A 16,255-nucleotide genomic window follows, 5' to 3' on the forward strand; every position below is an offset into this window, starting at 1 on the left:
CCCCCCCGCGACGGGCCGGGAAGGGGCCACCCGCCGAGCGGTCGAGAAGGGGCCACCCGCCGAGCGGTCGAGAAGGGGCCACCCACCGAGCGCATGTTATCAAGAACCAAACAAATATCGTTCAGTGTATGGCCAACTTTAGATGGAGTTGACTAACAAATGAAATCTGAACTCCAGCTAACACTTTTTAAGCAGTTACAGAAACAATTTTTCCCCCTTTTGGAATAAAGGTTTTACATAAATGAATAAAATCGGACCATTACAAGCCCCCCATGCTATTGGTAAATGGTTTGTCTCAACCCAAATTGACACTTTTGCTGAACAGCTTGGCCTGCAAATACAAATCCCATTAGGCACTGCAAGACAGACAGCCACAGGCATGACTCCCAGAAGCAGATGCATGATGGAATTTGTAGTTTCACCACAACTGGAGGGCCAGAGCTTGCCTATCCCTGATCTAAGGAGTCCCCGAATATCTTTGTGGATCATCAAAGGATTTATTTCCCTACTGCAGCAAATTGGACCACACTTCATAAGTGCTTTTTAATTTATTTTTTGCTTTACATTCCTCTGGATCAGCTGGGGATTTAAGGCTCCCAAAGAAACGGGGAGATATGAAGAGGAGATATACAAGCTACCATGAGTAGGAGAGAATTCTGCTTACAGGAAATATTTGAAAATCAAAAAATATTTTTTTTCTTCTTGTTTGTGGAAGAAGTTATAAAAAACCTGATCATGATCACCTTATCAGAGCAATAAACTGGCAGAAATGATAGTAAACCATCAGTTGAAATCTCATCCAGTGCAGCCCAGGAATGGAAGAGATACAGCCGACTACCAACAGATCTAGAATCCTTTCACCACCTGCCTAGGAACCCTTTGCAGTAATAACCCCAGTTAGGTTTCTTTGAAAGTAATAAGAAACATGAGAGGGAAGGAACCCTCAAGCTAACAGAAGAGTGGCAGCTAGATCCAAAAATGCGGTTCTGTCACTGGGAGATAATTAAATGTGCTGGCATAAACATGACAAAAATCGTTCAGCTTGGCAGTAAAACACAGCACATGGTTCAGTACGACTTTCACAAATAAAGATTGAAACACCGGGTGCTGGCAGAAAAGGTAACGTGAAAATAAACTTCCGTTCAAAACACACAAAGCTCTCCATTATTCTCATTGCAGTATGTTATTATCGGATTAAGCTCCTTCCACGTAGGGGGTAGAATGAATATCATACAATTCTAGGCATCAGCCAGAAAAGGATTCCACATCCGGTATATTGGAACATCTCAGTCCTTCAGAATGGTTATCAAGTCACGGTTTGAGAATACCCAAGAGATTGTTCACACGATGTCCAGACCAGAACAGTCAGTTCCTGGACCAAAGATGCATCCCAATGTATCCCCATGTGATTTCTGGGCTACAGTTAACACCTATGCAGTGCTTTCCATTCCAGACCGAAAAAAAAAATACTGCAGGTCTTATTTTTTTCTGGTCTGGAACGCACCGGAACGTGCAAAATGCACTGGACTGCACCTGGAAGCTCATTTTGAGCAAAAAGAAAACCCCCGGAACTTGGGTAAATCGCGGTAAAAATGCACTGCACTGCATTTGCAGACCTGTTCCAGAAGACATGGTGTGAACATAGCCTAAAAATAGAGAAGATCCCTCACGCTAACAGAATATCGATCAGTTTTGCTGGCCCCTATGAACAAGGTAACTGTCCTGAGCGTGCCTCCTAAAAATCTTCCTAGGTAGGTATTGACATTTTTTACAAAACAGGAAGGATAAGCTCACGTAAGCTCTACCCATGTGTACTACTGACTGTAAAAGGATGACTTACAAAAAGAATACCATAAAAATAAGAGTGGCTGTCCAACAAATCCCTATAATTATTCCAGCAATGTTCAATAGACAAACAGGGAACTTTTACAAACTGGAGATAAACAGACCATCCTGCTACAAATAACATGTCAGATTGTATGCCTTTCTCTCATCTCTTATGAGAAACAGATACACGATACGGTCTGTGGAAGATGAAACTGTTGCTTTAGCAACCAAATCAGCCCCTACACTGTTCAATACACTTTCATGAAGGAGCACAGATCTATAAAATCAGTGGTGATCAAAAACAAAAGCCATTATTATGTATGCTTTGAGACCAAACATATATGAACACCATCCCTCCAAATTATTGCGTTCGGGTGTTTCTAGTGAGTGGCAGTGTTAATCCTAGAGCATAAAGCCTGTGACACACTGCCCGCTAAGCGGATGCGAAGCAAAGGGAAGTGGTGGCGCGCATATGTTCGCATGCAGTGTGTCTAGCAATTTTCACTCCGGCGGGTCACCTTGGAAGAGCTTGCATAGCTGAGCGTGCCGAGATGAAAAATGTCATCCTCAGCCAATCGGTCAGGATGAGAAGTACATTGAGTTGTTATGCGTGAGCCGATTGGCTGAAGATGAAGTCTTTCATTTGGCCACGCTCAGCTACTCAAGCTCTCACACTGCATGCCAACGTCTGCACCTCACGGCTTCGCATGCAGTGAGTCAAAGGGCTTTAAAGACATTTTAGACCAGGGGTAGGCAACCTTGGCTCTCCAGCTGTCCTGAAACTACAAATCCCATGAGGCATTGCAAGCAATAGGCATGACTCCCAGAGGAAGAAGCATGATGGGTCAGGGCTTGAAGCATTTTAGGGTGTCTCACCAGTCAGTCAAAAATGTCACCAGTCAGCATGGCCAGTCTATAGCCTTGCAATTTATGTTAACATTTTTTGGGGACAAATAGAGCTTTCTTTTGGAGGTAGATCAAATCACCACAGGGGGCGGGGGGGTTATTTTTTTACAACACAAAGTTTCCCTAAGTTATGTTATAAAACATCTATTCTTACCCATATTTTTGGTAAAACATAAAAGACGGGGTCAAGTTGGGTAAATAGACACCAAACATGTCAAGCCTTAAAATTGCGTGCGCCCGCAAAATCGCAATAAACTACCACACTGAAAATTGGCCATAGGCGACGCATTAAACGCTTTTACCGCTCATCAGTTAACTGTTATCAGTAATTAACGGCTCAAATGATTGCTCACACTCAGACGTTCGCGGTTATATGTAGCATGTGCGGCACAATAGGCGCACCCGACGCATATTTGCATGTGTATGTGGGGGCGGAGGACTTAAAAAAAAAAAAAAAAATTTTATGCTTTTTTTTTTAATGATTTTTTAATTTTTGTATTACTTTTTTTTTTACACAACTTTATTGCTATCACATGGGGGAGCTAAGAAGCCCCCTATGTGAAAGCCAATGTACATGACAGGTCCTCTTTATGGAGACATCAGGGGTCTCCAAGACCCTTAATGTCACCTAGCGACCCCCAGAGAAGCTGATGAAGCAGAGATCTGCTTCATTAGCTTCTGTAGCTGGAAAGTGACACTGAATGCAGGAAGTGATGTAATATACATCACTTCCTGCATTCCGGGACTGGAGAGTAGATCAAAGGGAGATCATGTACTGATCTTGTACTGAGCTCCTGTCACAGAGCCATGCCGGTTCCGGCGCATCGGGCACAGCGGATCTTGGGACCGGCAATGGCAGTGACAGCTGCTGGTAATACAAGCGAGCGGGCGTATTGAGACGCTCAATCGCTTGAATGTAAACAACGGCCGGCCGGGAAGCTGCTTGTCGGGCTCCACCGCTCTGACGAGAGGACGAGTGGATTTTCCAAGCCCTGATGATGGTATTTGTAGTTTCAGCACAGCTGGAGAGCCAAGGTTGCCTACCCCAGTTTTAGACAATTTTGCCCTTTCAACCTTGTGGAAGCAATTTGGGGAAGAACGTTTTCAGTGTAAACATTATTAAGCCCCTGTGCACAAAGCCAGCTCTAATAATATATGGTTTGATGTGGAGTTTTGGCTGCATTGGCATACATTACACAAACAAACTTCAAAATCTTGTAGAAACCATCTAAAAAAGGTTGTAATAGTTACAAAAAAAAAAAAGGTGGGGGGGGGTCGGTTGCATTTGGAATGTGATGGCCAGATGTCTACAAAAACTGTCAGCCATATAGTCTAATATACATCATAATGAAGTTAAATAGAGAAACCATTCATATTTTCTGACCGGTGAAAGAGATCAGTATCTGCCATTTGCAGATTGGGCCAAAGGCGTCAATCAGCTTGAGAGTCAATTAAACACTTTGCTGTAATTTCAGCATATACAAAGAGCTATTGGATACACACTCAAGTGCTTTTAAAAAGCAGAGAACTCCTCATGGACACCAACTCTAAAAGAGTAGAAACTGCTGGCTTATGTAAAGACAAATATATGACTGACAGTAACGACCTGGATCTAAAAGTAAGCCAAGGCATGCCTCTTGCATGCTAAACAGGAAAGACTACAAACTGGTAAAGAGGAGAAAAAGACCGTAAACATTTCATTCCCAGGGAGAAAACCCAATAGCCTAGAGGCAGAGAGCTCCGAGACACCAGAATTCTCCTTGACAATCATGCTCAAAAGGTTAACAAGCGAATACTAAATAATGTAACGGGAAACTTTAAAGGGACAGGCAGGTCTTTAGAAAAAGCAGAGGAAATACCCAATCAATACAAATAATGAGCAGATAAGCAGCGATATTGATTTCATACGTAACCCTGGAGCATGGAAAGACTAAAATATTGTCCATCAGTCTCTTACCTGAGCTCTTTGAACAGGTCAATACTTTGATGAGTCATTAGGTTGTTCAGAAGCCATTCAAGGCACCTGCGATAAGGGAGAAAGCTGGTGAAATGGCTGGCTATTAAAATACTACATAAATCTGTACATTTCCAATAATGGTTAAATAATATGAAGTTATGTATCATACGACAAGCAGGAAGACCGCTTCATTTTCTAGCTGCCAGTCTTCCGGGGACATGCACACCGGAATCTCAATAAGACCTGTGGGTGGTATTGACTTTCAAAATTACTCAGAAGCTGAATGGGCAGCAGATAACAATAGCAGTCACCCTGTAATATAAATCAAAGCACACTAGTTTTTATTTCTGATTGCACAAGCCAGATAAATAATATTATACAGGACTTGTATAGAGCCAACAGTTTATGCAGCGCTTTACAGAATAAAGGGAGACAGTACAGTTACAATACAGGAAGGTCCTGCTCATGAGATCGTACTATATATATATATATATATATATACACATATATATACATATACACATACATACATGGGTCATTCTAGCATTTCTTTAGCATAACACGGCAGCTTACAGGAAAAAAAAAAGGCTATAGAGCAACATGATATAAAAGGCCAAATCTGTGAGCAATAATGTTCAGGGGTGTATATAAAACTGGAAACATTTATAAACGTTAAAAATATTAGCAGCCAAACCCTCCTAACTCAGAAGCAAACTCCTTCCAATGATGACCGATCAGGTGCGGCCGGGGCAGGTTCAGGTCGGCATGCAACTACGTGCTGCCACTGTCCTCCCACTGGGAGTTCCACGTGGTTGCATGCAATTACACACAGCACCTTTCCTTCTCTGGAGCAGATATCTGCATGAACGTTCAAGCCCTTAGCCCAGAGTTCAAAATTTCCACTCGCCTGCTCCATTTTGCGAGTGGAACTGAAGTGAGGACGAGTGGAAATTCAGCCGGTGTATTAGGGCTCACACTCTCTCTGCCTCATGCTGCCCCGCCGACAGACACGTCCACACCACTGCTGGAAGCGCCGTGTCCCTGTTTGCTTTGGATATCCCAGTGAAGTCGCAAACTAACAGTTCAGATGCCGGCGATGATGAGAAGCACTGAGCGGGGGGAGGGGGGAGTGTAGGCGAGTGGCTGTGTGTACAATGTGTTATCTCAAACTAAAGTTTACATGCAAGTGCTGCGCTTCCAGAGAACTAAGAGATAAGAGACAGAAAAGTCCAATCATCAACAAAAATGTGAAGAAAAACTGGGATCACAGCAAACACAGAATGTGATAAATATGATATTTTCTGCACAAAGGTACAATGTTCCATGGAGATATAGCTTATCGTGTTAACCCCTTCATGACTGAGGCCTTTTTTTCATTTTTTGTACCCATGTTATATTCCACATTTTAGGCCTGAAAACTGTGTACAAACCCCGCCCCCAAGTCAATATGCTACGTGAAGAGACTATATATTGCTTAGTAAAAGAAAAAGTCAGAGGTTTCCACCACTCCTTCGCAGCCGCTGAGAAGTTATATCTTCACAGAACATTGTGCTTTTATGGAGGAAATTATCATATTTATTACATTGTGTGTTTGATGTTATCACAGTTTTTCTTATTTTCACATTATTGTTGGTGATTGGATTTACAGATTTTTGTTTAGTAGTGTAGCACAGCACTTGTATTTAGGTTTTGGTTTGAGATAACACAAGGTGTAGTGCTCACATTAAATAAACACATATTTAAATAATAGTATTCATCATTAAGTAAATATTAGTAATTAAATAATATTAATTATTTAATAATTAATGAAATAGTAAAATGAATGGGTTGCAGGGTCCTGAGTCTATTACATTGGAGGGTCCCGAGTCTTATCGCGTTGGAGGGTTCTGATTTTTATTGCTCGCTATTTTCCTTTATGTTTACATTACGTTACGTTAATATTTATTTTTGTAACTTTATTCTGAAAAAAACATTTAAACAGTGTTATTTCATGAGATAATTTAGGAGGGTGTGTTTAGGGGCGGAGTTAAAGCCAGGGCAGTGTAGGGGTTAGGTGGGGCAACTGGTGGCCAGTAACTCTTAAGAACTGGCTAGTAGTTCAGAACGTGAAATTTTGAGCCCTGCCTTAGCCCATATCTTGTATTAATATCTTATGTTAAAGACAATCAATAGAAGCAATTCAGACTAACTATTTTGCAGTAATCTGATAGCCGAGATTGAGGCTGAGGCTCATACATTCAGCAACAGAAGGTCATTTGGACTCTGCAATTTGTCCAAATATGGCGTATTTTCTGAGTATGAATACACATTATATAAGCTGTATAATAGTTTAGGTGTATTTATAACAAAGTTTTGCCAGGTTTAATCAGCACAGAGATCTAGTGCTTAAAATCTTTAGAGCTGCAGGCCAGACCCTTCGGCCACGACGATACTATTTCATCCTTGACTACCATTTTACTGATGTTACTTTACATAACTCCCCACCAGCGTTTAAACTTTTTACTCACTGCACCCTTAAAAAGTATGAAAAATCTCGAGGCACCCCAGTCTAAAATATAAGGGGAGACCCCAGGCAAAAATCACTCAAAAAAGTGGGATTCCTCCCTTGCAACAAAGGCATCCCTTCAAATCAGGAGCCCCCTTTTTAAATCAGAGTTCCCCCCTTCAGAGTCTTAGCATTAGAAAATGTTGGGGCACCCCTGAGAAAGCCAGAAGGCACCTTGGTTGAGAAAGGCTGTTCTTCACTGTTCAAATCTTGAAAATGGGTTTATTTGCACTCCTACACGCAAACAATTCTGTTGCTGATGACAATGAAAAACAAGGTGTCCTCCCTGATGCTGATTTGGCTCTTAAGCATTCCTCAGGAAAACATGACTGATCGGAAGAGTGTGGGAAGGGATATGTGCCACATAGCTAGAAACAAATTTGGCATTCAAAAACATTTGGCGGCTGGCATTTCACATAGTCATCTAGAAATTGGTCTTCTGGTCTTTTGTCAGTTGAAACATATTAAAGAGATGACCGGTTTACAGAAAGACGTAGAAGATGTTTTACTTACTTTTTCTTCACAGAGTCTAACCCGTACACACCCGCCGCTGTGGAATAGCTACACACGGTTTGCACGCTGATTGTTTCCTTCATAGTTTCACCACACTGCTGAATTAAACCGTCCTAAGAGAAAGACAAACAGTGCACGGAGTTTAAAACAGCAACACTTGGCGATTCCAGTAAAACGCTGATAGAGGATTCTAGTACATGGGTTCATTGGGCAGGCACACCAGCAGAGATGGTTCATATCTAGAACATTTGAGATTCCATATCTAAAGATTCTTTGATGCCACACACTGAGTAATTACTAAACTTCTCTATTACATGCCGCTAATAATGGCATGGATTTAAATGCTTCCTGCAAGGACTACATCCTGAAACTGTGCAAGAGCTTTGCTCCTGACCGTGTGTGCAGCATGGGCCATCTACACATCGGAAATACGGCAACGCTTCCACTGAACCTTTCATTAAAAAATCAGCATGTCTATGTAATCAAATACATGCTTTAAAGCCACTATCTATAGTTCTGTACTGGTGAATTTTGGCAGATGACACACAGGCAGCTTAGATCTTCACAGGGCTCTGAAATGAAACTTATGGTAGCTGCAGGGGATGGGGAAGTCAGCACACTATTATCTTGTTAAGCTTTCCGCTGAAGAGGCAGTCTGGTTCTCTCTTAAAAGTCAGCACTTCAGCAGCAGTTGCTGATAAAGAAAAAGCGACCTTTATGAATTTATGGACTTAAAAGTGCAGCAGATTTGTTTGTCTGTCAAGGACCCGATTCATAAGAGAAAACCTTGACAGCCTGAACATATCGTCTTCTACCACTTGGCTTTAAAATCCAGACATTTATAAAGATGGACTTTTATTTGTCAGCTGCTGTGCAGGCTTTTTTTTTTTTTAAAGAATAAAGCTGAACTCCAGGCAAACACAATAAAAACCTCATACACAACAAACAATAAATGCAGTTGTGTAATTATTAAAGAGATCACATGTATTTAAAAGGCAACTGGTGTAAATACTGAATTTAACCCCTTCATGACTGAGGCCCTTTTTTCCATTTTTGCACGCAATCAATAGAGAAGCTGTCTTTTAATAAAACCCCATGCCCCCGGGTGCTGTCTGCCTTGGATACTTCTTAGGGCTTGTTCACACCAATGAACACTCTGGAACGCAGTGTATTCCAGAGCAGTAGCTGCTGGAACGCACTGCAATCGCTCGCAAAACTTCCCCCTGCGTTCTGGGGCAGATTGGGGCGTGGTGGTGCATTGAAGTCCATGGCTCGGCTTCATTGGCGTGGCAAAGCATTGCCTGCAAACACGAAAAAAAGAGCAAGCAGCATTTTTTTGCGTTTGCAGTGGAACGGAACGCAGGCAATGTTTTGCCACACGTTTGATTGCACTGCGGGTGGGGGAGTGGCTGCGGTGCCATTGACTTCCCTCCCGCCCCAGAATGAAGGGGAAAGTTTTGTGAGCGATTGTGGTTCGGTTCCAGCAGCTACAGCTCTGGAAGGGACGGCAATTGGTGTGAACAAGCCCTAAAAGTAAGGTGAGCCTGTCATCTAGTATTTGCACACTCCAAACAAACAGTAAAAACACTTTAAAACAAGCCCCCATTGACCTCTGCAGCTATAGGCAATGTGGAGAAAGTTAATTTTTAATTTTACAACAGAGGTGTAGAAATCTGTTTGTTTTTTGCTATGCAGATCTTGGCAGCCTGCCAGTCCCACTTAAATATAAACCAGGGAGTGTTAATAAGCTGTCTGAAGCCAACTGAAACCGGACTGTAGGGCTTGTTCAGACAATGTCCACTGAGCTGCATTTTTCAGAACACCATCACACATGTATGGTATGGACAGGGCACATAGAAAACAGATTTTGATGTGCCCTGTTCACACCATACATAAGCAGACATGGTGTGAACACGTAGATGGCCAGTAGATGACAATCTCCAGCACATCCCATTTAGGACACAAGCTCCTTTATGGAGAAAAGGCAAAGATGCCTCAACGGTTACAATTAAGTGCAAACTATCCCTGATATTCATTGAGGGTGTCAGACACTAGAAATCTATCTCCCTTCCGTGCAACTTGCAACAGATTCATGCAACTGTCAGCAAGTTGTATATGATTTTGCTGCAGAATTGCCACAGACCAAATTCTGTCTGCGACACAAGTTACACAGAAGGGGTCTTATTCACCTCCACATTTATCACAGATATGGCAGCCATTTTTAATGAACATATCACAGCAGTAGCCCCAGAATGTAAAATGTGGCACAGGAGGAGGGCACAGCAAGCAGTGGGCTGGTGCAATATCCAGTCTGCTATTGGCTATTGCAATATGAAATAGCCAATAGCAAGCTGGCTATTTCACCCGTCCACTACCTTGCAACTGACAGCTGTCATTCCCTGGCTGAAGTTATTTATGTGCTTAAAATACATTTATTCCCCCCAAAATAAAAAAGGTGGGGGAAAAGTCCATTTTCGGTCTGACAAATTCTGCTGCCGAAGGTGCGTTGGAATGCCATTCATTTCAATGGCACCAAACGTGCCTCCCAGCAGAAGTGTGATTGCCTGCACTGGAACGCACGGTGCGGCAATGTTGTGCATTCCAATTGCAAAGTATTGTGCATAGTTTTATTCTGAAGTAAACTTGATGTTTGTAACACTGCATTTGTGTATTTTATTTTAAATTAATGATGGTATTTCTTTTTTTATCCAATTACATGGAAAAAATAACAGATTGTGAAAATAATCATTGATTGCAGCCCTAGTACACTAGGTATTATGCTAACTATTGCTGTAAGTTGGGCATATGGTGTGAACATGATAGTAGTGCATTTTGTCTACTGCTTATATATGCACACAGCTATGATCATGTTGGCTCTGTAGGCATCATGTCTAGCACAATAGGCTTCATCTCTCAGAAAAATGAATGTAACCAATACATTCAGAATATAATATCCTTACCCACAGGATGTTCCCATTAAAATCTACATAGCCTTGATACTTCTTCAGCATCAGATTTACAAACATCATCCATTTTGCTTCATAGTATTGAGTACACACAAGAGTGCCATATCATGCTTAGCACATAAGTTCAGAGCAGACAAGTCTAAATGACAAATCTTAGCATAATGGGACGCAGACGTCATAGTCTTGGATACAAATATACAGCAGACATGTATAGTCACTAAGCCTCTGTTGATTAATAAATCCAGGCAATATTTAATTTCAACACGGCAAAGTCTCAGGAGGAAGCAAACATCATAAAGACAAACACTTACCAGCTGGAGCATGCAGGCGGCTGCTAAAATGGCTATGACGCGGCTGGGTTTTAGTAAGACATCATCTCTGTATAGAGAGCCGAATGCCACCTGCAGAGCTGCAAGAAAAGATTGAGTATGAGGACCCGGAAGACTACAGAGCAGCAACCAGAGCATATAGTACTATCTGTGCAAGAAAATTAGTCTCAAACTCAAAGGGTTAACATTTCCACAAGCCATTTAGTCACAGGACAATGGTCATACAAGTCTGAGAAAAAAGAACGATCAGACACATTCTAAAAGAAAATAAATAAATAAATGGAGGACAACAAAAGGTTTGCAAAATTAGTTTCTCCGAGCACCAAGTACATGTTGAAAGCTAGTTCATTAGTAGTTGCCATGAACTTCCCTAAGAGCTCTTTTACATGGCCGTCTGTCATACAACGTAAATTCCAGTATATTTCCATCACCAGGGGGTCTCCAACTGAAGTCAATGACTGCATGCGGGTATACACCAGACTTTTATAATGTACACATACATGTGGTTACTCAAGTCCTGTGTATACCTGCATGCAGCCATTGGCTTCTATGGGAGGTTGTACGCAGCACCTGGGGCACCCTGGCGGTGAAAATAGATCAAAATTCACATGGTACAGCCACAAGTAGCCATGCACGTGAACCGTAAATGTTTCCACTGAAACTGGCAGACTTCTGCACATAACTAGCCCTTGGAAGTGGAAGCAAATACCATTTAAAATACAATTTACAATTTTGGACAGCAATTCCTGTGATACACCCATTTTATAGTCAGTAAGATCACTCTGTTTAAAGGAATGCCTGAGGTTTATGGATATAAAATACCACAGCTGTGCTAAAGCCGTGCATTCAGTTTATCCAAAATGTAGGATTTTTCTTTGGAACTGGTCTGAGAGTTAACAAAATGTACCAACTGGTACAGACGCCCAAGCACACCTCATTAAATCTACCCCTTACTATCTTACCAGTGCTGAAGAGGTCAAAGCCACCTTGAAAAAATGTCCCATATCTGGTGATACTTTGTCCCCATATAACAATTTTGGGAAACAATTTTTACAATATATGTTAGGACCAAAGAAATTAATGTCTACAACACACCCCCAAATGATACATTCTCTGCTACCGGACCATATCAAAGAAAGGAATCCTCAGATACGTCCATCTTGCAGCTAGAACAGAGATTCCAGTCTACATAATTGGATGCAGCCCGGTATCTTCTTCAGAGAGTGCAAAAGCAGAGGTCTGAAGGGGTCTGCAAGGTGGAAGAAGAGGTGGCCCACTTGCACCCCCTGCGTTCTGAGGACTCCAAGGAGGTTAGACATTTACCCCATAAATTCAGCCATTACACAAGTAAATTTCACTCTGGATATCTGGGTAGAGGAGAGTTGGATATCTGGGTAGAGGAGAGTACGCTGGAGTAAGCCGAGGAGGAGTCTGAGGGTGCTAGCAACGGGGAAAAGTAGCATAGAATATGACTAGAAAAAACCAAACCTTCCTTAGAACCGAGGTCTGGCTGTGTGACCCCAGAGCCTTCCACCCAAACAGCTCTACGTCTGTAATCTACTATTGCGCATAAGTATTTTAAAACAAAAAACAAACTAAAAGCATTGCCCCTTGCGTAACTGATCTAAACAACGTGTGCTGTTTGCTGAGTCACAGCACGTGGCCAGCTCAGTCCGTGCCAGAAGGAAACTGGTGGGCACATGTGTGGTAGATGTGAGCCCAGCAAGTAATAGGGGTAGGCCATGCCCAGTCTATGGTGTAGATAATGTTTAATCAATAACTTTTTATTCCCTCCAAACCCTTCATCTGTTGGATTAAAGTCATCAAAGATAAACCAATGTTTGCTAAATGACATTCCAGATTAAAGTTAAGTAACATATTTAGATCAATATCTACATATTAAATACATTTGTTAAATTAGTTTTATCTATTTTTCAGCCAAAGTCCTTTATATTAGGAAGAAGATAATTTCTTGGAGAGAATGATCTTCTGATGGCATTGCACGGGAATATAAAGGACGTCTAACATCAGAACGCTAGTGCCATCTACTGGCCCATTTCAATACTGCCTAAAAACACAGAAAATGTGAAGTTATTTTCTTTGTTTCCTCTACATCAGGGGCGCCCACTGTTTTTTGTCTGGAGATCTACTTTTCAAATGACGAGCTCATTGAGATCTACCAACGAAAAAACAACGGCATTCAGGGGCGGGAGGGGGCGTGGGCTGCGCAGGCAGGCCCCTCACCCACAGTGCGATCGCCTGCATTAGTGTCTGTGTTCCAGTCCAGTGCGATCCGCAAAAATGCTGCAAGCACTATTTTTGCAGATCGCACTGGACCGGAATGCAGGCACTAATGTGCCTGCGTTCCGAGTGCGGGCGATCGCAATGTGGGCGATGCCATTGACTTCAATACAGCTCCATACCCCCTCCCGCACCTGAACGCAGGGAGTCGGCCGGCTTACATTCCAGTGTGCCCTACAGGTCCCGGAGTCCTGTCCTCCCGTGGTGCTCGTGTGGCCAACGTTGCACATGGGGTGTCCTGCACCTTTCCATCTGCAGCGTCTGACACATTCAGCCGGCAGCCGCACGAGCACCACGGGAGCATAGCCGTAGCCAGCTCCTTTTGCGCCGAGGCAAGGGAAAAAAAACAAAGTTTTTTAAAATTTATTTATTACTATTTATTTTATTTTCATTATTTATTTTACATTTTCATAATTTATTTATTTTTTTTTTACTCTTGGGGGGGCTTCGGGGAAATATTAGTGAGGGGAGAGAGGCACCGGCTGTCAGATCCTGGCCGAGCGTCTCTCTCTCTCCTCACCGCTCTGCATTAGTTAGTGACAGCGGCTCTATCCTCCGCCCTCCACCGCCGCCGGTTACTTCACTTCTTCTCGGATCCCAGCTGGGGAGAGCAGCGGGGATCCAGAGAAGCGGCGGGAGGAGAGGACATGGCGATCGACTGGTAGATCGCAATCGACCTTGTTGGCACCCCTGCTCTACATGATGAATTCTTAACCCCTTCGTGACTGACGACGTACAGTGTACTTCACTTTAAGCCTGATGAAGGGGACCCTGTGCGGCCCCGAAAGCGCTTGATTCCTTTCGAGTGAATAAAATGAAGATTCACTAAAATCTTTTGTTATTTTGTCGTTTCTGGAGTGCTGGTGACATCCATATCCAACGATTATATCTGATGCGGCGCCATCCGTAGTCATTGCGAGCACCCACATCTCCACATGGGAAGTCCGGTAAGGAGTGCTACAGGTCCTTGGACATTTGAATGAAAAAAAGGGCCTCAGTCATGAAGGGGTTAAGTCATAGAGCACATATAAAAACACACTTCAGTAAGGGGGGAAATGGGGTGCTAGTCATAATTTGAAAAAAAGGGTAGAAAGTTAAAAAAAAAGGAAGAGAAAGGGGAATATGAATAGATGGCCAGGTGTTTGTCAATGTAGAACTTTGTTTCCAAGATTCTTACCTTCTGCATCGATATTGTGATCAGGAATCTCCAGTTCTATCACATTCATGCTGGACTCTTTCCAGGAGCCACAGAACATACTGGAGAAGTATCCAGACTGCCCAAAGAAAGAGAAACCATATATTACAAACTGCTGCAATGACAACAAATGTACTCCTAAAATAAGTAAATGTTCCCTAAAGCAGTAGAAAGAGCACCTCCAGGCCAAACTAGACTAAAGGAGAAGATTTTTTATTTTTAAATGTGTTTATGTTCAAGAATTGCCATCACTTCCTGTCCTGGTGACACCCTGTCATGACACTGTGGAATAAATAGCCTGATAAAGATGTGCAGAAGGGTTCTAGAATACATAGAAAGCACAGACGCTCCTTCATTGTCCATTCACAGGCTGGGTGGGAGCGGAGTCCATGGATGCAATAAGGAGATGAGAGGTATTGAAGCCAAGTTCCAGCCTTTTCAGTCTTGCACAGTTTTACCGGCCTTTCTCCTGCACTGAAATCTTGCTCTGATTCCAATGCACACTGAACTTCTCTCAGGGTGCATTGGAACCTGAATTCATTCAGACAGAACCTGCCTCATTTCCTGGCTGGAGGATGTCCAGAATCATCTCGCTCTTTCCTTCCAAGCCCGACTGTCCCTGTCCCGCCCCTTTAATTCATTGGAATGTCGGTTCTTTCAATCATGGAGAGTCAGCCATCCCATGCGGGTGTTACCTAGAGCAGTCAGCATGCATATGCGGCCCATTCTTCCCAACATTCACCCATCAAGGCAATTTAAAATTTGCATAACCCTTCCCAAGAGTCAGTCCACTACTTGCATTGCACGTGAGGAGCACTGAGGCAGGGTGCTGTGATGCTTTTGGGAAGCTATGTGTAGCACCCTGCCCTCCTGCTCCAGCCATGATCTGCCTGCATTGCACAGAAGCCTAGTGATGACATCACTAAATCTAAAATGGGGTATTTAATGAAAAACATGAAGAGTTTATTTTAAAAAAAATCATTAGCATGTTGGAGGGAAAGGTGAGGTAAATACAGGTGAGGTAAATACAGGCAGATTAAACTTCAGCTTTGGGCTGTACACATAGGAGACACTTGCAGAATACATCAGGAAAAAAATTAATAAATTATAGGACATATAACCAAGGTTCATGCCAGCATGCCAGAGTTGCGCTCATGTAATGACATATGCGTGCCATTTGGTGCAGTAGTTGTCTGCGCCTACGCTGGCACAGTGATGAACCCCTTGTCCATGACAGCCTGGGCTCAGAGCAAGTGGGGTAACTGACACGGAGCCTCATTCAACTCAGAAGACTGACCATTTGGTGGAAGAAAGCACCAGAGAGGCAGCCAGTATTCCAGCTGAAAGTAGAGCTCTGCTTTAGAGTCCAACTCAAACCAAACCTATTTTTGTGTTGAATGGAGTGTATAGCTACTACTGTGTCAAGGTTTTAGCTGGGAAGAGCATTAAGGTGCCCATATACCCATTGATTATCGTTTGGAAATCATCCACAAAATGGTCCTATGTACGATTATAGATCAGTTGATGGGAACCCAACGATTTTTTTTCACTGTATACCTGGCCGAAATCTCCTTGATCGGTTAAGCTGGAAAACTTTCTCCGAATCGTAGGAATATATATATTCAGGCAGATTAAACTTCAGCTTTGGGCTGTACACATAGGAGACACTTGCAGAATACATCAGGAAAAAAATTAATAAATTATAGGACATTTAAC

The 16,255-nt window shown here is 42.6% G+C and overlaps 1 protein-coding gene across 1 annotated transcript in view; it reads right to left on the bottom strand.

The window, feature by feature from the left end:
• Positions 1-16,255, bottom strand: part of GMCL1 (germ cell-less, spermatogenesis associated 1) — a 105,702-nt gene that overhangs the window by 51,186 nt on the left and 38,261 nt on the right. The window contains exons 4-7 of the mRNA XM_018554417.1: positions 14,522-14,618; positions 11,026-11,123; positions 7,749-7,861; positions 4,691-4,756 (exon numbers count right to left, since the gene is read on the bottom strand). Coding sequence (XP_018409919.1) covers positions 4,691-4,756; positions 7,749-7,861; positions 11,026-11,123; positions 14,522-14,618 — 374 coding nt within the window. The remainder of the gene's footprint in view (positions 1-4,690; positions 4,757-7,748; positions 7,862-11,025; positions 11,124-14,521; positions 14,619-16,255) is intronic.

The sequence above is a fragment of the Nanorana parkeri genome, unplaced genomic scaffold (genome assembly GCF_000935625.1).
Source record: "Nanorana parkeri isolate BGI_ZX_2015 unplaced genomic scaffold, ASM93562v1 scaffold157, whole genome shotgun sequence".
NCBI classification, from domain to species: Eukaryota; Metazoa; Chordata; class Amphibia; order Anura; family Dicroglossidae; genus Nanorana; species Nanorana parkeri.